The sequence below is a fragment of the Pseudonaja textilis genome, chromosome 2 (assembly GCF_049901715.1).
Source record: "Pseudonaja textilis isolate UNSWEBS1 chromosome 2, rPseTex1.2, whole genome shotgun sequence".
In the NCBI taxonomy this organism is placed as follows: domain Eukaryota; kingdom Metazoa; phylum Chordata; class Lepidosauria; order Squamata; family Elapidae; genus Pseudonaja; species Pseudonaja textilis.
The window spans coordinates 142,681,356-142,706,144 of NC_141991.1; the positions used below are offsets into that span (position 1 = coordinate 142,681,356).

The window sequence follows — 24,789 nt, forward strand, 5'->3', positions numbered from 1 at the left end:
AGGAGAAGACAGCTAGACTTTATACGAAGCGTACCTTTACCCAACCTTGGGACTGTCTTAAGCGGGGTACAGCTACATTTTCCGTCGCCCATAGCCATTACTCCAACGCTGTGCTACGACTCTCACCCGTTCATAATGACCGAGGCAATCCCGTGATGATGAGGATTTTAGTAAAACATCTGGAGGACCAAGGTTAGGAAGTCTCCCTATGCGATTGTTGATCCAGGCTCAACTAAGCTTTTAGTTTCAAGAAACAAGTGGTAGTTCTTATTATACAAAAGAAAGCGACTAACAAAGTAGTGATACCGTTTGATATAAACAGTCATCATAATATATGCTAACATATTTTAAAAGCACCTGCCTTTTGATTTGTTTGATTTGGTGCTTGTATGCAACCTTATCCCATTGAATGAAAATATCAAATAGCATATCCCATTTTATCAAATCTGGGAATAGTGACTACTGCTGAAATAAAATAAAAAATAAGTACCCTAGGTGAGAAATAATTTTACCTACTGCAAAATTCTATAGTCGTGTAAATTGTAAATGTATTGTACCTTAAATTCTTGTTTGACAAATAGAGGAGAATATTTGTAGCTCAGAGTTGAAATGATGGGTTCTCGGTGCTCTCAAAGTTTGGTTGTTTTCTTGCAGATGTTTCATTAACCAAATTAGGTAATATCAGTGCTATTAAGGAGTAGGCTTTGCTGTCTCTTTATATTCTAGTGACTTGCCCTATCAGTGTTGGTGGGACTGGTCTTGGAGATTATAGGGTTGGGTTGTTGACTGTTAGCTTGTTTGGCAGTTCCTTGATTGGAGTATTGTTTATTTCTTGATTGTTGGTCTGATGTTAATCTTGTTGTTAATCTATGCCTGTGATGGTGAACCTTTGCCATGCATACCAGAAATGGCACGCAGAGCCATCTCTCTGGGCACGCCAGCCCATTGCTCTTCTGGTCTTCACGCATGTTCCTATGCCAGCCAGCTGGTCTTCGCATGCGCAGAAGACCAGGTGGCTGGAGCGCATGTGTGCGCTGGTAAGCTGAGCTTCTGGTTTCCAGCACTCCCCCGTGGCACACCAGGAATCTGCTCTTCCGGTTTCCCGATCTATGCTCATCTGGGTGTTGATTGCTATGTCTGTCTGTTCAGGTGTTGTGAAATTAAAGAGTTTTCATTATGTCTTCTGGCTGCTCGTTGGTGTTCATGGATATGTTTCTGCTAGTCTTCTGCTTGTCCTTCATGGTGGCTGTGGCAGTTTTTACACTGTATATTGTAAATGATTCCTGGGTTTCCCCACCACCACCCGGGGCCTGCTGGGTCTTTTGGTCTACATATTTTGGAGACCTTTAGTTGGTTTGTGTGCTATGCTGATGCCATGTAGTTCAGTGGTAGAATTCAAAAAAAAATTATTACTGGTTCTGTGGGTGTGGCTTGGTGGGCGTGGCAGGGGAAGGAGACCGTAAAATCTCCAGTCAGAGGTGGTCTTTGCCAGTTCTCTGAACTACTCAATATTTCTGCTACTGGTTCTCCAGAACTGGTCAGAACCAGCTGAATACTACCTCTGATGTAGTTGTAATAGTCTATTGGTATGTTCTGAGATGTTTTTGATGTGTGACAGTGTTATCCTTACAGCTTGTTTGGTTGTATTGCTATATTGGATTGAGTAGTCAAGCACTTTTTGATGACGTTGCATGGATACCATTTTGTTTCAACGTGTTATATAGATTATCTGTTTTCTTTTTCTGTTGTTCAGGATTGCTGAGTGTGTTGGGCTCATCTGAATAGTGTTCTTAAATGATTTCTCTTATGAGAGGCTGGGTTATTACTTTGGTAGTGAAGTACTTGGTTGGTGGGGGTAGTTTTTCTGTAGACTTGTGTTTCTAGTTTGCCACAGCAGTCTTTGCTGATAAGGAAATCGAGGAAAGGTAGCGTATTGTTTTGTTGTTTCCTTGTGAACTGGACCCAACACTAACAGGACAAGCCACTAGAAAATAAAATGAGACCCAACTCCACTCCCTATTAGTATTAATAATGTTATCTAGTTTGGGTAATGAAACATTTGCAAGAAAACAACCAAGCTCAGAGAGCACCAAGGACCCCTCATTCTCATTTTAGTTTCCTAACCCTGTGATCAATATTCTTTTTTCTAAACTACTTCAAGTTTTTTGCAGGTATTATCTCAAGATACCTGAGATTATAACAGCTATCTTTCAGTTTGTTTGTTTCTTTTTCTTTTTTCCAATGAAATTAAAATATATTTGTTCAGACTTATTTATCTTAGTACCCTTTCATAGTCAGTGAATGATTTAGTTGTGATGTGACCATATGGTCAGCATGATACATTTAAAGGCTGATGTGAGTAATTTTTATATTATTTCTCATTAAAATTGGGTGTATGGTATTTATCAACAGCTTTGGATTTTGAGCAAAATTGTTGGCTATTAAATCAGAAAAATAACTACCTTTTGATGTGTTGATCGGGCCTGATAGCCCTAAATACCTTAAAATTGTTGCTAGGATAAAAGGATGTTACATATTATTTTTGCAGAATAAGACTATATATACAGTAATACTTTTTGACTTTCTTAGCTCCAGATGAATAACAAGCAAGAAAAAAGCAAATAATGTCTTTATCTTCCTGGACCAGCAATAAAGATTTTTCTCCTACCTCTCTCTTTACTTTGGTGACTAGAAGTTATTTGTTAACAAATTGGCAACAGAACACTGGATTGAATTATTTTTAATTGTTGGACTTGACCTTAAGCAGTTGAAGCACTGAGTTTCTGACAGGAGTGGTTCGTGTTTCCAAAAAAAAAAAAAAAATCCTTACAGAAACAAACCAGAATCTCGGATTATGGCAAATATTTCATTCTTCCTGCCCATTTAATTTGTGAAATCTATAATGCAAAATACTAAGGTTTTGAAACATAGATTTCAATTACAGTATAGTTGTTTTCACATTTTCATTGATTATGTGCTGCCAGGTTATTTTCAATGCCTAGAGACCATTTAGATTTTCTTTCTGATGCTCTATCTCTAACTTCTTCTTGCAAATCTCCCATCACTCATTGCCACTTTAACTTAGTCCATCCACTTTACTGCTGTGTTTTTACATTTGGGGGTCACTTTTATGTGAATAATTTTTACAAATAATATATGGATTTAATTTATTTTTTTTTAACCAAAATACATGAAAATTTTGTCCTTTTAGCAATTTTATACACTTTCAGTTTGAATGTACCTTCTAATTTTTTTCTTCAAGAGAAGTTGATTGTGCTAGCGCTTTAAAATTGTTAAAATTGTTTAATTGACTATAACAGTAATTCAAAAGATGCATTATTAATTCTTAAGGGACAGAGTGCAATTTTCATAATTCCTGCCATAATAACCAAATCATGTTGCATCAAGAAGATACTGTTTGGGGAAAGTTTGCTATATATACCGTACATATAGATACTAATAAAATTCCATATTAACTCCAAATGATATATTTTTCTTGTATGGAAAAGTTATGTAAAGTATTCAAAAGAACTACTTTGTACTATAAAGTACATTTGTGCAAATGAGGATATCTGTTTGAAGCATTAAAGTAGCTGTGTCTTTGGAAACATGTGGAATGGCTGTTGTTGTTTTTTTGTTTGTTTGTTTGGGGTCCATGAAATATTGGTGGTATAAACCCAAGAAATTCGAAGCAGTTTTTGAAACAGGCACCCAAACCCTGAAAATGCTAAAGCTTTGATGACAAATATTTCATTTCTTATTAATGCACTTTGGATAGAATCTGTTTCAAATAAGTTGTGATGCTCTAATATTTAAATCAGTATTTGTTAACCTTGGCAACTTTAAGATGTGTCATCTTTAACTCCCAGATTTTTGATTGAGAAACACTGATCCAGAGGTATTTTGCATCCATAAACATCAAGAAATAAATCAAAAATTCCATTTTCATGACAGCAGAGGTAACAGAAATTTATTAACAGCAAATGGTTTGCCACAAATTTAAGAGTGAAGCAAGGCATCCAATATTCCACTGGGATGATTTCTCTCACTGCTCAAGAAAAAGCTCCTGTTGCACACACAAACCTATCATAGGGATAGGAATAGAGAGAGAGATATAAAATTAGGAAATTATAAACTTTTAATCTTTCCTCTATCCTTGTATGGATCAAGGAAACATTAACTTCAGTGTTCATTAAATCAAGATAGGCCTAAAAACACTGCCACACTACCATTTCTTCAGAAGCAGTTTGACAATCTGGGCTGCTCTTCTGCCACCTTCATAATGGATAAATAAAATAATTTGCTTTCACATAAATTCTTTTATGTTACACTTTTGTCATGGGCAAATCCAAGTGGTTTCCATGAGAGGAATCTGCAAATCCATCAGAGTGTCTTTCCTTTGAAAGATATATTAAAATGGCAAGCTCATGAAACCAGGAGGTAAAGGAAATCCTGCCAAGTGGAAAAGACTGTCCACTATCTCCCCAGAGCTGTAGCATTTCAATGTTTTATTGAGACTTTGACTGTATTTCTTGATTGATTTGTTTTATGAGCTTTATATATTGCAATTCTGGTCAGTTTACAAGTTAAAAATGAAACAAGGAAAATAAAACTAAAGAAGTAAAACTAAAGAAGTAAAAGATAGCAAAAGTGATGAAAACAGAAACAACAAAATCTCCCATCCACACATTCTAAATGGGCTGCAATCAGTCTGGCCAAAAGCCTTGGCAAAGAACCAAATCTTCAATGTTTTTCAAAACACCTGCAGAAACGGACCATCTAGATCTCAAGAGAACCTCATTCCAGAAGGCAGGCCCTACTTGAGGAATGATACATGAGAGTGAGTGAATAGGAACTAATTACTGAAACTTTAAGAAACAAATGTTTCATTTTGTGCCCATGAACTCATATCTAGTGTGACATTAAGATCCCAAATTTTTCAATATGGTCCTTGAATGCAAGAGGGCCTCCTCCCTTACATCTCTAAGTAGAAAGCAAGAACATCTTGCAGCCTAGAAATGTTGTAATAAATTCATTCCATTCTAATTTAAGTCTTATTGTATTAATCATCTCTCTTATTTTGGAATACCAGATAAGTGGTTGCTCCTATCCTGCTTTATAAACCTTAACTTAAATAACAGCTTCAAAAAACGCATTAAGAATATTTACATTTCCTCCTGTGCAGCAGTATGGTGGACTACTAGCTAATCTTCATTAATGTTGTCATCCTCCATCCCAAAGACCTCCAGCTCTATTCTTAACCTGAAGTAAATTAAATACTTGAGGTTAAACAATGTAAACAAGATCAAAATAGAAGTAAATATAAAGGAAACAAAAGGAGGCAGAAAATTAGTGACCATATTTCCATTTCATAATTATAAATAAAACTTGCAGGAGTAGGAATTCCAGTAGATGGTAGAGGTGGTTATCTTTGTTTAGAATATTTCAATAATATATTGTTTCTGGTGACCAAAACTGGGTGCGGTATTCCAAGTGTGGCCTTACTAAGGTTTTATAAAGCTGTACTAATACTTCATGTGATTTTGATTCTATGCCTCTGTTTATAACAACCAAGGATTGTATTAACTTTTTTGGCTAATAACTGTTAATAACAACTTTGAGAGGGACCCTGGACTCCTAGTGGACTCCAATAATTATGACAAGGACCTTGGAGTCCTAGTGGACGATCACTTAAATATGAGACAGCAGTGTGAGACAGCAGCCAAAACTGCTAATACAACCCTTGGTTGTATAAACAAAAGGCATAGAATCAAAATCATGTGAAGAATTAGTACTGCTTTATAAAGCCTTAGTAAGGCCACACCTGGCTTTGGTCACCACCCTAAAAAAAAAATACTGACATTTTGGAAAGAGTGCAAAAAAGAGCAACTAAGACGATTAAAGGCCTGGAGATTAAAACTTATGAAAAATGGTTGCTGGATTTAGGCTTGGCTAGTCTAGAGAAAAGAAGGACTATGGGTGATATAACACAAGTATTGCCACAAAGAAGAGGGGATCAACTTATTTACCAAAGCACCTGTAGGCAGGACAAGAAACAATGGATAGAAACTAATCAAGGAGAGAAGCAACCTGAAACTAAAGAAAAACTTCCTAACACTGATAACAATTAACCAGCTTGCCTTCAGAAGTTGTAGGTGCTTCATCACTGGAGGTTGTTAAGAAGAGACTGGACAGTTACTTGCCTGAAAGGGTATAGGGACACCTGCTCAAGGAGTGGGCTAATCTAGAAGTACTCCAAGGTCCCTTTCCAGCTCTATTCTGATTGATTGAAATTAAATATTGACTTTTGCTTGTATCCTAATAGATTGTAAAAATGTTTAATGATAACATAAAATTCACATTTGCTTCAAATAGATAGTCCAAGGATAATTACTCTCTTGGCTAAAAATTATCATCTTTCAGAAATGAATCTGCAGAAGATTAGTTATATGTTTACTTATCCAAATACATTCCCACTTTTCTGCTCACTTGCTGCATTTCTCTTGCAAGTCAGAATTGTACTTCGAGGCTGCTTCAAGATATTCTTTTGCTTTTTTGTTTTCCTCTTGAAATAACTCCCTGGAAATTAAAAGGTATGAATAAGAGTTCTTATATGTCAAATCTATCAAGGTATTAGTTGCTTTTGTGGTGAGAAATTATTTGGCATATGCATTTTTCTTACAAAATTACAAAAAAAGTATAATGAGGCACACCAGAGTTTTTAATAGTCTCATGTAATTTTGCTTAAGGCGTGTATAATTAACTGTATTTATTTATATCTCATATTTTTGAACCGCTCATCTTCCTCAAGGAAAGGCAATTAATTAATTAATTAATAACTACTCTTGGAAAGTTTTTGCTTATTTTTAAAAGTAGCACCTTTACTTGCTATTATAGTTCATTTTAAGTGTTAAAAGGTAATTTCTTGAATACCCTTGGGAAAGGACAAACTTTCTTATCTGAGTTCTAAATATTATTATCTCAGAAGAGAATGGAAGTATACTCACACAGCAGATGCAGCTGCCTGACTTTTCAGAAACTTCCTCTTTTCACTAAATGCAACCTGACTCAGCAAATCCAGTTCATCTTGAACATGAGCCAGTTTCTCTTGGATTAATTTTTCTAATGGAATATTACAACATATAAATCCTTTATGACACATCACATTTAAGAATTCTTACCTGCCTTGAAAACTGAAGGTACTTTCAAAGTATATTAGAAATTAATTGGAATGATTTTAGATAGGGTAATCTAAATTACCTAAATGCCCCAAATAGTGCATTTTCTTTCTCACCTTCAAGTAGTAACTGCTCCTTATTCACTTTCATGTCAGCCACTGGTTTCTCCCTGGCCTGGAAAGTGGAAAATGATATGATGAAAAGAAACAAGATAATAACAAAAAATATGCTGTAGATATAAGGAAGGAAATCAATAAAAATAATTTCCCAAATTTAATCTCCCAAATTTAAACAAAGTGAATAATTTAAATGTCAATATAATGTGATCAGCAAAAACAAAACCTAATAGACAGGCTGGAGCATCAGAAAGAAGCCAACCTTTCTGCTCATGCTATTTACCCAATTAAAATCAGAGAGATAAGAGAGCAGAGTTAATTATATATTTATTAAATAAATATTTAATCCAATGTATATTTAAATACATAAATAGACTCCAGTTTTACAAATCAAGCAAATATTAATATGTGGGAGGAGTATGAAAGGTAGAAAGTTAATCAGAAAAATATCACAGTAAAAGATAATACAAATAAGAATAATTTTTACATTAATTATATGCATCTGTTTAAGTGTTAGCAGCAAAAGGATAACAACAATATGATATCACTAGAAAGAAAGGTTGCATTTGGAACTTTTTCTCTTGAGGTTTTAAAAAACATATTATTGGTGATTAATCCTATTGTGAATGTATGTACTATTTTTTCCCACTAAATGCTAAATGTTGCTAATTCAGCTACTGTTGAATTCAAGCAAAGCAGTCTTAGTGGGACATGGGGACCACAAATACATTAAAACCCATATATTAGCTTGGGTTGCCCATTCCATTCAAGAAGACAATTCCAGTGTGTACCAAATAATGAAAAACCTATCTAGAGTGCTTGAACTAGCCATATTCTATAGATAGCATAATGCATGTATAGCATTTAGCAACACCACATGCCCTCATCTGTCCAGTAGTGATCATACATTGGCACAGGAGCCATGGTGGTATGTAATCTGTCATCTTCTATAGGGTAATGTAAGTCTACAAGTAGTCCTTGACATACAGCCACAATTGAGCCCAGAATGTATGTTGCTAAATGGGTTTTGTCCCATTTTATGACCTTTCTTGCCACAGTTGTTAAGTGAATCACTGCAGTAGTTAAATTAGTAACACAATGATTAAGTGAATCTGGCTTCCCCGTTGACTTTTCTTGTCAGAAAGTTGCAAAAGGTGATCACATGACACTGGAACACTGTAACCATCATAAGTACATGCCAGTTGTCACGCATCCAAATTTTGATTATGTGACCATGGGGATGCTGCAATGGTTCTATGTTTGGAAAACAGTCATTAAGTCATTTTTTTCAATGCCATTCCAACTTCTGCATTAATTTCATTACTAAACAAATTGTTGGAAGTCTAGGACTACCTGTAATCCTAAATCCCAGTGCAGTAGCTGTTTCTCCTGGGAGGATTTTCCCGTGCCTGTATCTAGTAATATCCACTCTTTCTATTGCACTTTCAGACCTCAGCATTTCACATTGTGATATATCACTTTGTGGACAAGGCCAAAAATTTTTTTAGAGATTTTGATGTTAGTATTCCCAAAGGCAATTGGAATTCAAGATCTTTAACTCACAGTGTTGCTGCCTACATTTATTACAATATTAATGAGTACTGTAGAATATACTGTAATTGATGCTACGGGGCGGATGAGGGGCAGAACAAGCTCTTACATAAAGTTCCCAGAGATTCTTGTGCTTCTCCATCAACTCATCAAGTAACTGCTCAAATGCGAATCTGAAAGTAGAAAAAAATAAAAATAAACCCAAAGCAGGAACAAGACAGAATAAACTATTACATTGCAAATAAATTCAACTCCTTACAGCATTTCTAGGGAATGTCAACTGCAACAGAATCTAGCACATCAACCACTTGGGTGAACTTTCTTGCAGGGATGGTCAAGAGAAGGCATTGTCTCAAATGCAGATTCTGGGCCTCAACTTTGGAGGTACTGAGCCACTTTACCTATATATGTTAGAAAACATGAAGCAGGTGCCAGTCTTAAAGGCCATTGCTATGGAGTGGGCACTTGGTGTGGCCATGCCTATTACCGTAATTGTACAGTAAGTCTTACCACACAATTCTGGTAATAATTAAAAAATAAATGGCTACAAATATTTTTGTTGTTATTAAACTTATTTGCAAACAATTTTATTGAATGATCTGATTGTTGTGACAAAATCTGGTATTTCTTAAGTTGCATTACTGTATTATTCATTTTTTCAGTTAACGCAGCTTTATTCTTTACAGAAAATGATTTCCTAAGGGAATGAAGGCAGTCTGAAATGTGATCCAATAAATGTAAATACAATATTTTTTTTGATAATACATGAATTAAATGAAATCAGAAAATGCTAGCACACATACATTTATAGCAAAATTGTAAGGAACCAACCTCTGCTCCCTCTGCTTCAGCTTTTCCATCTGAATCTTGGCTGTGATTTCTTCAATTTGTTGCTTACAGTCCCGGTTCAATTTCTGTTCCCTGGTAAATGAGAAGAAACCAAGATACAGAATGGGCTAATTCTTAATGTTCTTATAATAATCACTTTGCCCTTGGATCATGTATTCCAATATAAATCATTTTACTGAAAACATATGCATTAGGATAGGGTAGGGTAGGGTAGGGTAGGGTAGGAATGGAATGGAATAATAGAATAGAATAGAATAGAATAGAATAGAATAGAATAGAATAGAATAGAATAGAATAGAATAGAATAGAATAGTTCTTTATTGGCCAAGTGTGATTGGACACTCAAGGGATTTGTCTCTGGTGCATAAGCTCTCAGTTTACATACAAGCAACAAGTGATAAGTATCGTAAAATATAATCATAATAAATAATAATATATACTGACAGCATTGAAGTGATTTGTTGTGTTTCTTTCTGTGGTCTAGAACATTGCTCAGTACTTTTCAATAGCGAAGTCCACAAAGCAGGTGGATCAGAGGCCCTAGCTCACCTCTGCATTTCAGCTTGTGTCTCCTCTGAATGCATCTGCATGACTTTTTTTATCTCTGCAAGAAAGGTAAATATTAATTCTCAGCAGTTCAGTTATTCTCTTTCTGCATAATATTTCTGCCATGGTTTTATGTACTGTATGTTCTCTAACACGGAAGTTCTCTAACACTACGTTCAAGGAACAGAACATGTGCAACAACACTATGCCACCCTTTCATTAGATAAAGTAACAAGGGACTACAGGAAAGGGAGTGTTCTATTTTTCCTCTGTATTAAGCACAGGTAATCAGAAAGTTACTTAAAGAAAAAAGCCTCATCAGGAAAGGATATTGGGCTTGTGATGATCAGCTTGATGAAAATTTTGGTCCAGTATGTATTTTTCATGAAAAAGTTTAATTCCATCTTATGAAACTTTGAGAAGTAAATAAAAAATAAAATGGGCAATATTGTTAAGTATAGAAATTATTACCAGGTGGAGAAAGTACATGGAGATAATTTTTCTCTCTGCACCACGACTTTTAAGTGTTGTTTTTTTTAGTTATACTTATAGTGGTACCTTGGTACTCAACTGCTTTCAAACTCATCAAATTTGGTACTCAACGTATTTTGATATGAATAAGTGATGGGACTTTGAGGGGCATTAGGGGTGGTTTTAAACTATGATATATGTATTTTAGGACTTATGCTAGAGTTTTCATCTGTTTCTCTTCTCAAAATTTGGGGAACTGTTGCCCTTTTGTCAGGGATGGCTCAGAGCACTATAAAAGCCAACTTGTGCTATATATAACCTGTAACCACAAGTTTTCACCTTGCCTTAACTCACTGCCTATGAAATATGTCATCTTCATATAACAAATGGGAATAAGTAAAGCTGGGAGAAGAAATGCTGACTTTTGTAGCTTTTTTAAAAAAGGGGCAATGTGGAGCTTTAGTACTGCCATTGTCTCAAATGAATTTGATTATTTTTTTTCTCAGTTTCTGTTGTAGTTCTGTCAACCATCCTGGAAACATATGCATTGAAGAATGGGATATAAATGTATATCGTAACAGCAACAATAAGAAACAATTAACACAAAACTTAAGATTTTCCCCCTAATATTAACAACAGAAACCTATACAAAATAGTATAAGCATTGAAAGATTAAGATAATCTTAGTTAAATTAAACTTAATTCCTGCAATTAAATTAATTTTATAATAATGCCAAAACATAAAGTGTCACTTAAAACTGCATTTCATACTACAATGTATCTCTTGAAACTGTATTTCATATTGTAGTCATATTAATAGTGAATTGTCCTCGCAACAGATATGAAATTTTAAGGAATATAACGTGGACAAGTGCAAAAACTATTAATGTTTTTTAAAAAATCAATCCAGTATCTCAGAATTTTCTATTACCCTTTTTCTCATTCCATATTTCTTCAAGGCTTGACTTCTCAGCATTCACTACAAGAGAAGAAGTGATTTCATTTAGGCATTATTTTTATCATATTGCAGAAAATACAAATGGAAGAAACATCAGGTGTTGGTCCTTATTTTTCTAAAACTGCATTATAAAAGTCTGACCTCTGTTTCCAGGTACTATACATTTACTACAGCTAAAGTGTCCTCTGTCTACAAACATGAACAGAAAAACAATTCAAAATAATCTTATTGCATTGATTTTTCTTGCTTTTATATGCTGGTTGTCCGGTTTATGGCTTTCCCTTCTGTTTCTCAGCCATTTCCATATACTGTTACATATCATGTAATATATTGGCTGTTGTTAAAATAGTTAAATTAACTGGCCTGTACCTGCAGATCAACAGCACTGTAAATCATACATAGCAACATAGCATAATGTGGCTACTTGCTTAGTGATGTCCACCCATTATTGTTTAATATATATATAACCCATCCATTATGATTTAGGTTATGTAGTAGCTAGCCATTATGACTTATTCAGCATAGTATGGTTTAAAAACTTGCCTTAATATTACTAGGTGAACATAGCAATAATGCAGTTTTAAATATGTCTATTTAAAACTAAAGATTATTCAAAGTGGATTGCATTCTGAAGTTCATATATTTTTTAAAAACTGGCTGTGGAGGGAGAGATTAATGGCATTTGATTAGTTGGCTTCAATCTGAACTATGACAGAAAAAAATACCTACACTTTTCCAGCTCTATATGAAGTGTTTTACTGTGTTTATTTGTCTCAGAAATCTCTTCATTTAATATCTTCTTGGCTGAAGAAAAATGCATATAACAAATAAATTGACAGAGTATATGATAAATGGGAAGCTCATGACAAGGATCTTTTGCATCTGCGTAATATTATAGTATAATAGTAAAAATACATTTAAACCTTTGTAATATTACTCAGCTAAAATAAGTGCAGCAATAACAATTTTTACTAAGATTGTGCTAGTGGAGTTTCTGACAGAGGAATCATACTAAATAACAAATAAAGATAATGTAGAGCTATTCTGCTTCTTATTTTTAACAAACCACAGTTTGCAGATAGAAAAAGACTGAAACAGCAATGAGAAAATATCAGAGCATTCAATAAAAAGAGAAGACCTCCAATCTTATAAAATAAGAGGAGGGAAGTGAGGGCCAGGAGATGTTTCTTTCAACAGTCCCAGGCCTCCCCCTGGAGGTAAGATTAGTTGCATTGATAATAACTTTTCAGGATTTAGTTAAAACTGAGTTATTCCAGAAGGTTTGGGGGCGAACTGTGATATTGTCAGGGTTATGTAATTTTGATTTTATTTTAATTTTATATTTAGCACAGAAATGTTTTGTTTTAGAACTGTTGTGAACTACCAAGAGTCTCAAAATATCACAACATATTTAAATCAAACAAATAATCTCTTCAAATGAGGTAAAATATTTCTACTGCTCAATTTATGTTCATCCAACTAAGTTTATCAAATGAAGTATAGTGATGTAATCCATGACTTCTGCCAGCCAACCACAGCCCTTTATTTTGTGTCCCATTTGAATCCCTTACCTTGCTGCAATTTATTAATTCTTTTTACTAGATCTTCTATTTTTGGCTCTAGATTTCCTACTATCAAGGAAAGGAAAAAGGAGAAAGTTTCATCTGGATTCTTTATTAGTACCTTAAAACTTTATATAAATTCACCATAACCACTTTCCTGTATATTATTGCATATCTTTCCTTCCATTACAAATGCAACTGACAGCTTCAGAGGGTAAATAGGATAATTTAAAATAATTAACTGTCAAATTATATTGATGGTTTATCTTATGCTGATTGGATTTTTTTAAAATAAAAACTGGATGCTTAAACCTTTCTCCTAAAGTCAGCATCCCTTCTTTCATTATATTTTTCTTCTGGCATCCAATAAGAACTTCTGGCCTTCCCTTCTCATGCAAAATTCTGTTTAATTCAAATACACACCCACAGAATCTGACCACTGTTTGGCATCAAAGCAATGTTACAATCACAATACTGTATACATACTGATTACATTTTGTAGGTCCCTAGATTATGTGATACGGTATTTGGTTGTGCTGCGCCCCACCCACCCAAAATTGCATGAAATCAACTATTTCCACTGTACAGGCATAATGTTGCAACATGCTGTGTACATGGATAGAAGTGGCAGGCTACTTTTACACATTTGGAGCTACTTTTCCTTATTCGTTTATCGGCAACAAATAGCAAACACATTTCCTACAAACGTATCAGAAATTTGAACCTTTAGATTTTGTCCAATTTTATCTTCTATGGTGGTCAGAACAACTCTTTCCATAATAAGAGGGGAAAGAATTCCAAATGTCTCAATGCCCAGCTATTTTCTATATGGTAAGCAATGTGTTGTCCTCCAGATTTTAATAAATCTTCAGCCATAGCTCAAATGTGAAACATCATAGATTTTCTAGAGAACTACCCACTTTAATCATTGATAGGTCACACATTACCATCATGTGTACACTCCAAAATTTTACTAAGATGTCTAATGCCTGGTGCCCATTCTAACTGTTGTCCCTAGCTTCAAAAAAATACCGTTTTGCATTTGTTTCACTAGAGACAGTATCTCTTCCATTTTTGATGCAAAGTTCCAGGAATCTGGACAAAGAACAAGAACAAACAGAATTGTTTAAATGTTGTCATAATCCACATAAGCTATATATCGTCATTCACCCACATATATATTAACCCAGATGGAGTATATCAAAATCTGGACAGCATGTAGACCTTTTGCCTATATGGAAGATTTTTTTCTCTTAACTGAAAAAGTCCATCTGTGAAATGGAAATTGTAATGTTCTTCCTGCATGTTACAAAATCAAAATTATAATACTTTCCACATAGAAAAGATAATAGCAATTAACTGGTGCAATTTAGAAATAGAGTAGAACAGAACAGAACAGAACAGAATAGAATTCTTTATTGGCTAAGTGTGATTGGACAGACAAGGAATTTAACTCCTCAGCAAATTTGTCTTTTCAAATGAGTGCATTTTCAGATTTCTTCATGTGGCTGTCCTCTGCAGTTGATGTAGAGAGTAAGGAGAATGAGCTTGCTGGAAATATGAAGAACTATTACAGTATTTAGACAAAAGGCACTAAAATATATTTTAAAACCCTGGAAAATTCCCAAAGATAATAATATTGTAGAGCCATGGTAGTGCAATGGTTAGAATGCAATGGTTAGAATTGTATATTAATTCTGCCAACTGCCAGCAGTTCAATTCTCACCAGCTCAAGGTTGACTCAGCCTTCCATCTTTCCAAGGTCAGTAAAATGAGGACCCAGATTGTTGGACGCAATAGACTGACTCTGTAAACTGCTTAGAGAGAACTATAAAGCACTGTGAAGTGGTGTATAAGTGCTATTGCTTTTGCTATTCAGAAGTATTTCAAGCAGATGCTTTCCTGATACACTGGAAGAGGGAGGAAGTACAACGCAATGGAAGATTTTGTTATTATAGATATGGATACAGTTGAATAGAAAATTATTGTATCTTTCCTCCAATGTATCCTTCAGAGTTAAGGGCTTCCTGAGATGAATTGAAAGGATACTAGAATAATATTTACATTAATATTATTAATAGTATAAATGTGTCATGAAATATTCTGTAGTTTCTATTAAATATTAATATAGAATATTGCATAAATATTTAAAGAGCAGAAAAGGATTTGTAGAATAGGCTTTCGTTATAATAAAAGACCTTTACAGTTCAGGGTTGAGACTTAAAAAACCTTTCCTCTACTATATCCAGTAGGACCAAATTGAAGGCCCTTTAGCCTAAGACTTCATTCTGGCCATGCATGATTAAAAACTGGACTGAAAGACCGCAATAAGCTAAATCCTTTTTTTTTCTCCACTTGGAAACAAATCTACTAACAAGGATGGACTCAGGGACCTCCCACAAAAGTTCAGCTTTAGACAGCATTCTGAAAGAGCAAATATTCATAGTTAATTTCCTTCAAGGAAGCAAAACCAAGCTTTGCTGTACATAACTTCCCTGTCTAGGGTAAAAAAACTAGCAGCAGGGAACACTAAATCCAAGCCTTCTCAGCCACAGCAGTTTACTGGATAATTCTCAGCATAATCTGTTTCTGTTTTTGTGTGTGCAGATATAGAGGAAGAGGGAGCGCTATATATGCCACCTTGAATTCCTAAGGATATAAATCTAACCATCAAAAATACATCATCCTGTCATAGCATAATGCTTATTTTTCTTGGGTTTAGTACTTAATATTTTGGAAGACTCAACTTAAATCCAGCAGGAAATTCTAAATCTCAAAATCTAAACACTCAACTCCTTACCGGTGTCGCAGCAGGATGGATATGGGATAGTGGCGCTCCACGGAGCATCACAAAACCCAGCCAATACTTGCTTGCTAGGAGACTCTATAGGGTCAAAGCCACCCTGGAGGGATGGTGAAGAAGGAGGGATACTTTGTAGATCATGAAAAAACAGCAGTTTCCTCGCTTGATCCAAAGAAACCCTCTTGATAGGCAGCAGAGATGACAGCTGTTTTGGCAAGACCGAAGCTGCGACAACTGGGATAAGAAGATTATGCACTGAAGCAGTTCGTAGCAGAGGATTGGAATGGGGTGAGACAACTTTCAACTTCTAAACTAGATATCTAAACCCAAATAAAATGATTTTTAAAAAAAGACTCTCCAAAACGCTAAGAAAGCAGCAATATAATACACAGAGAAAGATTATGGACACAGAAGTGAAACAAACTTTTAATGGAAAACTATGAAACTTTAAAATATAGAAAACCCGGACTGGAACTTGTAGTAGTGTGAAAAGTAACTTAATCTGTGGATAAAATTATTTGATTATTGGAAGAAATCATATCAAGAAAAGGGAATCTTGTTTTTGAGGAACAGTTCCTGGACTGTGTAAATTTTATTAATGTTGGCATTTTTTGTGCTTTTGGGCAATTGGGATCTTGGTGGAATATTGAGCAATTATTAGCCCATTAAATCATTACAAAATGTCTCAACTGTGGAAAACAAATATGTTTTATAAATAAATATTATTGAAGTTTCAATGTATTCAGGACGTTATGACAAGGAATCATAGGGAGATGATGAAATTGATGCAGGATACAGATGTGAGTCTAGAAAACCTTCAGCAAATGATAATAAAAGATGAACAAAAAAATCAGAAAATACAGGAGAAACCAGAAGGAGCTGAGGAAAGAATAGGGGAAATAAATCCAAAAATGATATAAGCAGAGAAAGAAATGGAATATCTAGTAATAATTCTTAAAACGAAACAGACAGATTATCCTCTAAGAGTTCAAAACATAGAAGAGAATAAAGAGAAAGTTTTCCTTAAAATGATGAAAGAACTACCAATGGATACTCTAGAGATCCAACAGCAAGAGATAGATGTTGTGGCAGATGGAATATTTAGATTAAATAAATGTGATGTACAAGATTCCAAGGGAGAAGCATGAAAGATTTACCAAAAAGACAATAAGAGTTGAAATTCTAAAATGGACAAGAGATGATGGATAGATACAGAATACTTATTAATAGGGTGGGCTATCTTATTAAGAGATAGAAAAAAAGAGGTAGAAAGTAGAAATTGAGGAAATAGTATTATGCATTCTGATATATAATAGAACACATTATAATTACCACATATACATAAATGTTAGAAGTTGAAAGATTATGATTATATATATCTAAATATTAGTAATAGTAGTATGGTGTTTAAAAATATTGACCCAGACAATACACTGTTCACAAGCATTTATGGATGTTAAAGAAAAAAACTATTCAAAAAGCTATTTAAAAAAACCTAAACACTCACACCTGGCAAGAGAGAAATGAACCAATCTAGCAGCTATTTCTTCCATTGCCCTATTTAACCATCATTTCCTTTCCTTTTGAATTGAGCAGCTGGGGGTAAAGAAAAACCACCGCTCATTTGCCAAATGATTATCACTAACGGTAAACCACAACATTTAAAAAAAGTGGGGGGGAACTGGCTGAGAAGAGAGAGAAATGTGATAAAATGAATGAGATTGGGGTGGAAACTACATTGCACAATTTTACCACATCTTGTGAGGAGCCCCTCCTTTCTCCTTGCTGCTTTTCTGAAGGAAATAAAAAAACCCTTCCCAGTGTTCGGCTCCAAGCCAGAAAAAAAAAGAAGCCAAATGACACTTGTGGAGAATCATATATTTTCTTTATTAAAAGAACCCCAGCATAGCAAGTGTAGGGTTGGGCAATGGCTGTGCAGGACCACTGCCAGATACCCCCTGTATTCATTCTTTTATCTTTTTAACCTGTGGTTACTAGTTGGCACATCTTTACTTGGAAATGTGATCTATTTCCTAGCTGACATACTTCCTTCTTTCTCTTATTGTTATGGAGAATTTGTATGCTTTATGATTAGCATTTTAATAATGGAAATATTTGCATTTTAGCATGGCATCCATGCCACCTTTTGAAGTTTAGGAAATGATGTTTTTCCTTTGAATCAAACCCATTTATTTATGGATTGATGTATTTATACTATATATTAATCAGATTTATATCGCCACCCATCTCCCCAAAAGCGACTCTGGGTGGCATACAACAAACTTCAGGCAAAACTACATATAAAAAAACATGGTTATTAAAAATATAACAGTCACATTAAATATTACAAAAACAGAGATACAAACCATGGGCACACTGAGAATGAAAATAGCCAGCCCCAAAATGGAGCCATCTAAACATGTCTCTGGTTACCTGGGAGTCCCAGTCCTGATAACCAGGTCTTGATATTCCAGAATATCAAACGGAAAGACTCGGGATGTGGGTTTAATGATTGTTACCAAGAATCTCTTACAGTTTTTAGGGGCCCTGCCCCATGTGCCCCAAGTGTTAAGATCCTGTTAATAAAGGTGGGCTCTAGGGATCAGTTGGGATACTTTTTTAAAAAAAAAATCTTAATACTTTATGCTTGTTAGTAATAAAATAATAAGTAAATATTTATTGTTTGAAATAATAAAAGGTTTTATTAAATAAATAAAAACATTAGTAAGTTTTAATGGTATTATACAAACCTGACAGCATTGAAATCTCCCTTGAAATACTACCATGCATCATAATTTACAATGTTACAATAAAGGGGGGGAATGGGGAAAAAAAGAAATTTACAGAACCTGATCCTTCTACCTCGCTCCAATGGGGTTTCTACTGTTTCTGGGTTGTGTTTTTTTTTAAATAATTTTTATTGGGAAATTTCCCTTGACTAAAAGAAAAATAAGTAATATATAAAAGAAGAAAGGAAGAGGGGAAAAAAAGTATAGGAAACAATATACTTACAAAATAATTAAAGAAGTGGCTTCCAACCTTTGTTACCGCAGTTACAGTCAATATTATTATTCCTCTCAAACATAACACTCCTTCTGTTCTACTAATGGGCATTATTTCTATCAAATATTCTGAAAATAACTGATATCATGATTTACAATATTACAATAAAAAAGAAAAATGGTGGGGGAGGGGGAAGTCTGTGTGATCCTCCTTCCTTGTTCAAATGGGGTTTCTACCCCTTTTATTCTAAAAATGGAGTTACTTCTGCTAGATATCCTGACACTACTGCCTCCCCTCTGATAGCTCTGGATTTTTCCCTCTGACGGTCTCCATCTTTGTACTCATCCCCTTCTTACCTGGATGGCTGCCCTCCATCCTCTTCCCCTGGGATGCAGGAGGGTCCTTCCTCGTTCCCACCTCTTCTCAACTGACACTAAACAGAAAAAGACTCGGAGGCAACTGCTCTGCTGCTTAGAGACAAATTCAGCTGGTGGCTGAGGAGAGAAAACTAGGCCTCTGATTATCCTGCCCTTGCGTGCAAAACCAACATGTGCGAACCAAAGAGTTACTGTGTGGATCTTAGACATATTTTTTATTTAAAATTTCCAATGCAATGAAGGTATTGAAAGTGAAAGAAAAAATATATAAAAGAAAAAAAGAAAGAAAAGAAAGAACACAGAATAATGATTTCCATCCATCTTTCCCCTGAGATATTCCATCTTAATTTTTTTCCCTTCCTCTTCAATCCTTTTAAACCCCTAGACCTCTAAACCATCAATTAAAGTCTTTTCTTCTTCCAACAAAACTTCATGTAGGATTTCCCATTCTTTTTTTTTTTTAAGTCTTCATCATTTTTGTGCTGATCAGTTATGGGGTTTTGTGTGGCCAGCACGGGGGGAGGGACCACAATTCTACCAGAAAAATGGTAGAATCCGTGTCTTGCTGTTACTAATTGTTTTTTATTATTAGAAAATTTATATTGCCGCCTGTTTGCACATGGCGACTCAAGGCAGCTTACAAGGATATAAACACCATGTATAAAAAAATAACACTAATGAAAGAAAATCAAGTAATCAATTAATAATAGCATTCCACCCCTCACCCAGGCAACATCACCTGAACCATTTAATGGGCTCCATCCCACTCTGGGTTCCCCAGCCCCACTGGCAGAACCAGGTCTTCAGCACCTTCCAGAAGAGTATTAGAGTGGGGGCCATTCTAATCTCGGGGAATGATGTTCCAGAGAGAGGGAGCCACCATGGAGAAGGCCCTTCTTCTGGGTCCCACCAGGTGTATCTCCCTAGGAAACTGTGTTGGTTGCTGATTTGCTTCCAGGTACAATTCAAGGTGCTGGTTATCACCTTTAAAGCCTTTCGTGGCTTGGGACCAGGTTATCTGAGGGACTGTCTCTTGCCAGTCACATCTACCTGACTCATAACATTCCTTGCCTCCCCACTCTAGTGGGTCAGGTAGACATGACTGGCAAGAGACAGTCCCTCAGATAACTTGGTCCAAAGCCATGAAGGGTTTTAAAGGTGATAACCAGCACTTTGAATTATATCTGGAAGCAAATCAGCAACCAACACAGTTCCTGCAGGAGAGGCAATACATGTGTACACTGAGGTCTGCACAAAACCATGTGGGCCACTGCATTTTGCACCAACTGGAGCTTCCAGATGCTCTTCAAGGGCAGTCCCATGTAGAATATGTTGTCAAGATGGGAAGTGACTGAGGCATGAGTGACCGTGAGTAGGAATTTTAAGTCCAGGAAAGGGCGTAACTGGCATACGTAACTTCAATACTGTGAGGAAGCATATGTGGGCACATGATACAACCAACAGAAGCTGACTGCTACTCCAACCTTTTGTTAAGAGCACGCAGGAATGCAAATATTCAGACACCGACCACACTATATACGTCTCCAATATTTTATTAGGCTCCTTCAAGTGCAGCTGTTGACATAGCTTTATTATTTATTTATAAGAGCTCAGTTCTTCCTTCAAGACCTCAGAGATTCTGCCAAAGAGAAATACTCTGATGGGGCTAAGGATAATTTGCTTACAACACTCCATCAAGTTTTCTGTAATATACAAAAGCAGCAAAAAAAGGGAAATAAAATAATGGTCAAGTATAACAGTCCTAAGATATTACATAACTAGCACAAGATCCTAGGGCAGGTTATACAACTGCAGAGGACCAAAGAAATGTTGTGTCTTAACACAATACTGGTAAAGTGTGGAGAAGGGAAAAAGTGGAAGAAAAGCAAATAAAACACTGAAAACATGATATGACAGAAAGTTACACTTTTCAAGTTCAAAAAATAAAAGTCAAACACATATTTCTAGAAAATAAAGAGCTGTTTCAATTAATAACAAAGTAGGGATTACTCTTCATTTAGCACCAAAAAGGAAATATGACATTTTTTAAATGATCAAGTCAATCCCTCCCAGCTCAGAAGAAACTGGTTTGTAGGACCTGCTGTATCCAGAGTAAACAAAGCCCACTTGAATTCCTGCTTCTTAAATTATTCTAGGCTTTATCAAGTCTTCCAGAATACAGAATTTTACAATACATGATGCACTATTTTAATTGAATTGAATTTAGCCACTCATCTCACATTCTTGACAAGCTTACAAGTTTTTTGGATGGAAATGCTTCTGGCACAGCACAAGGTTTACAGCTTCATTGGTCAACGCCAGCTCCATGAAACACATTTGGTAAATAACATGGAGTGAGAGAAGAGACAACAAGCATATAGGTAATCCTTGAGTTACAACCTGAGTTGAGACCAGAATTTCTGTCAGAAGCCACTGTGTTTATAAAGTGAGTATTCACATGACTAGATCCAATTTTACAATAATTTTTACCATGGTTGTTAAGCTGTGGAGCTCTTGATACTCTCTGAGCTTGGCTGTATTCTTGCAGACATTGCCCCTGTGGACAAGCTACTGTATATAAGCAAATCCCACTCCCTTCTAGCACTTAAGATGTTACCTAGTCAGGTAATGAAATGTCTGCAAGGAAACAACCACGCTCAGAGAGCACCAAAGAAAATATATATATATATATATATTCTTCAATTGGTCCTTAAGCAAATCACACAGTCATTAAATGAATCACATGGTTGGCTAAGCAAATCTGGCTTCCTCAATTAACTCTGCTTGTCAGAATCCGGCTGTGAAGGTTACAAACTGTAATCATGTGACATTGCATTGTAAATGCAGTTGCCAGGTGCCTGAATTGCAATCACACGGCTGTGGGGGTAGTCAATGGTCATAACTTCAAGGACAGGTCACAAGTCACTTCTTCTGAAACCATCATAATTTTGAACTGTCATTAAATGAATGATCATAAGTTGAAGAACATCTTTATAAGATTTTTCTTGACCAAGCAGATGGCCACTGAAAACATCTATAGAGTCCAAAATCCTATATAAACAGACATTATTGTAGCCTACCTTAGCATTCCTAAAACCTGAATAATTTCTATTTATGGAAAAAAATCATAGCTTATTCTAAAAGTAAAAATTACTACCGGTCCCTAAATATGCAAATTCAGTCATTAATCCAATAGTACCTCAGGCTAAATGAAGAGAATTGGCCAAATGTATTAAGTCAGGGTGCACAGGTGGTCCTCAGATCCATTTTTGCAGCTAGCCCCCAGCCACTCTCAATTCCATAGTGCTATCTCAATTTAATAACAATGCAGTTTCAGGAGAGGGGACACATAAAACAACACATTATTTTTGCATAAAAGAAATACCAAGGCCACTTTAAAAAAACCAAATGGCTCAATCCCCTCACGGAAGATTAACCACTACTCATGGTGTGGCCCTCAGTGGCTGAAAAAGATAAAAGCAAAGGTAAAGCTCTGGGTAGTAAAACTTTGTCCATATTTGTTTTAAATTATGGACTTAAGTCTTTCATACCACAAAGCTTGCCAAGCATTACTTTTTAATTTCATCTAGATTTAAAAACAATTGCCAAGTCTGCTTCCAGTTTCCAATGTACAGTAATGAAAAATTACACATAATTTACATAAATATAATACAACATTCTTCCACTGGTAATGTGAAACGTAATTTATTCTGCAGGTGCAGGATTATTGCTGATAAGTTTTCTGACAAAGGGAAAAGAAACATAAGGACTATCTTTGTGTAGTCTGGACTGGAAAAAATATCTTTTGAAAATGTTTTCAAAACATGCAGTTTAAAGATACAACATCTTACCACAGAATGGAGTCAATTCTTTTGGAAGAGATCCAAAATAATAAGTTACATTCACACTCACTAGAGAAAGGGAAACATGCAGAAACAGCCCAAACATGTGTAAATTGCAATGGGCCAATAACAACTGAAGTGCATTCCACCCCTGCAATACAATATATCTATTCCAGGTTTGGTGTAGTTCTAAATTGCAGCATTCAGCAATGTTAAGTTGTGCTCTCCCTATTCCAGACAAAACAATAGATTCAGCAAAAGTGACAAATAAATGTTCAAACTGGAGTTCAAAACCTACTTCATCTCCAATATAATGAGAGGCAAAAAATTACCAATTTTATACCCATTGCAGCAGCAGTTCTGTAGAACCGGTTATGATTCTGCGCAGTTTGGAGAACGGCAAATCGTGCCGCTGGCTGGCCCTGCCCCTCTCCCCCTCCCCTCCCAGTCAGGCCTTATCGCGCATGTGCGACATCGCTGAGTGCGTTCTCCCCCACCCAGTCACTCCTTCAGGTATTTCTTTTTTTTCCCTCCTGACGATCAGCTGTTCCAATGATCAGTTGTGCCAGGGATTCCCCCGCTGTCTTACTGCTTCACCCAGGAGGCTTCCCTGAGGCCCAGGAGGCAAAAAGGGGCAGGGGGGCAGGGGGAGGAGCTGCACCCCTCCTCCTGCGCTCCATTTTTGGCCTTCCTGGACCCCAGGGAAGGCTTCTGGGAGCAAAAATGCCCCCCTCTGGAGGCTTCCCTGAGGCCCAGGAGGCAAAAAAATGGGAGGGGGGATGCTGCAAAAAAAGCCACGCCTACCCAGTCACATGGCCATGCCCACTTAGCCATACCCACAGAACCAGTTATTTAAAAATTTGAATTCCACCCCTGGATGAAGGCAATACTATGGGGACACCACAAAAATGGCATGTTTGTTTCATGTTTAGGTGCAACAGGGAAAGATCCACCAGGTGACCAGTGTGAGTGGGACCAGAGTGGCATTTGTTGGTGAATTCTGGGAGATACAGCATGCTCCCTCTTTTCCAATCCTTGGTAATCTTCATCTGTCACTATTTTGCCATCAACTCTTGTAAACATTTCAACTGCTCCAAAGCAAGGCTGGAGAAGCAGAAGCATGATGTGGTATTAATAAAACCAGGCTGAATAATATATAAATCACTAAAATGGAGCAACTCTAAAATGACAAGATCAATTTCTCCTTCCCAGTTGCCTCTCAACCAGATCACAAAGGAATCTGGAAACTGGCATTTATTTTACATAAAGAAAACATGAGAAGGGAGAGAAGTCCTACTGTTTATGACACAGCTACCTTTGTGAGTCCAATCGGTTGTTCTTCTTAAGTTTATTCAAAGTGTCATGTCTGAATACGGTATAGGAAAAAGACTCGAAAGAAGGTGGACAGGATCCCATAGTCAGACCTATCTCCCACAGTGCCATACAGTATATTCTTTTAGATCACGGGTGTCAAACTCATGGTGTCATGTTGCCATCATGTGACATATTGCAATGTTTTTCATGGAGCAGGGG

General features: G+C 36.0%; 1 protein-coding gene across 1 annotated transcript; it reads right to left on the reverse strand.

Moving 5' to 3' along the window:
* Positions 1–3,179: 3,179 nt before the first annotated feature.
* LOC113443431 (synaptonemal complex central element protein 1-like) lies at positions 3,180–14,381 on the reverse strand. The gene is made up of 12 exons (XM_026711636.2): positions 14,264–14,381; positions 13,241–13,300; positions 12,399–12,473; positions 11,643–11,690; positions 10,244–10,298; positions 9,677–9,766; positions 8,955–9,018; positions 7,295–7,352; positions 7,008–7,122; positions 6,490–6,579; positions 5,170–5,262; positions 3,180–4,083 (listed from the first exon to the last, which is right to left on the reverse strand). Exons 1-11 carry the CDS (start codon positions 14,301–14,303, stop codon positions 5,205–5,207), a joined length of 753 nt encoding a protein of 250 aa, XP_026567421.2. The 5' UTR covers positions 14,304–14,381; the 3' UTR covers positions 3,180–4,083; positions 5,170–5,204.
* Positions 14,382–24,789: the final 10,408 nt, after the last annotated feature.

Coding starts and splice junctions, on each gene's coding strand:
- LOC113443431 (XM_026711636.2), bottom strand. CDS start 14,303: ATGGAAGAGATACTGTCTCTAGTGAAACAAATGCAAAACG. Junction 9,019..9,676: donor CTGAAGCAGAGGGAGCAGAG/GTTGGTTCCTTA, acceptor TTCTACTTTCAG/ATTCGCATTTGAGCAGTTAC. Junction 5,263..6,489: donor TTGCAAGAGAAATGCAGCAA/GTGAGCAGAAAA, acceptor AATTTACTTCAG/GTTAAGAATAGAGCTGGAGG.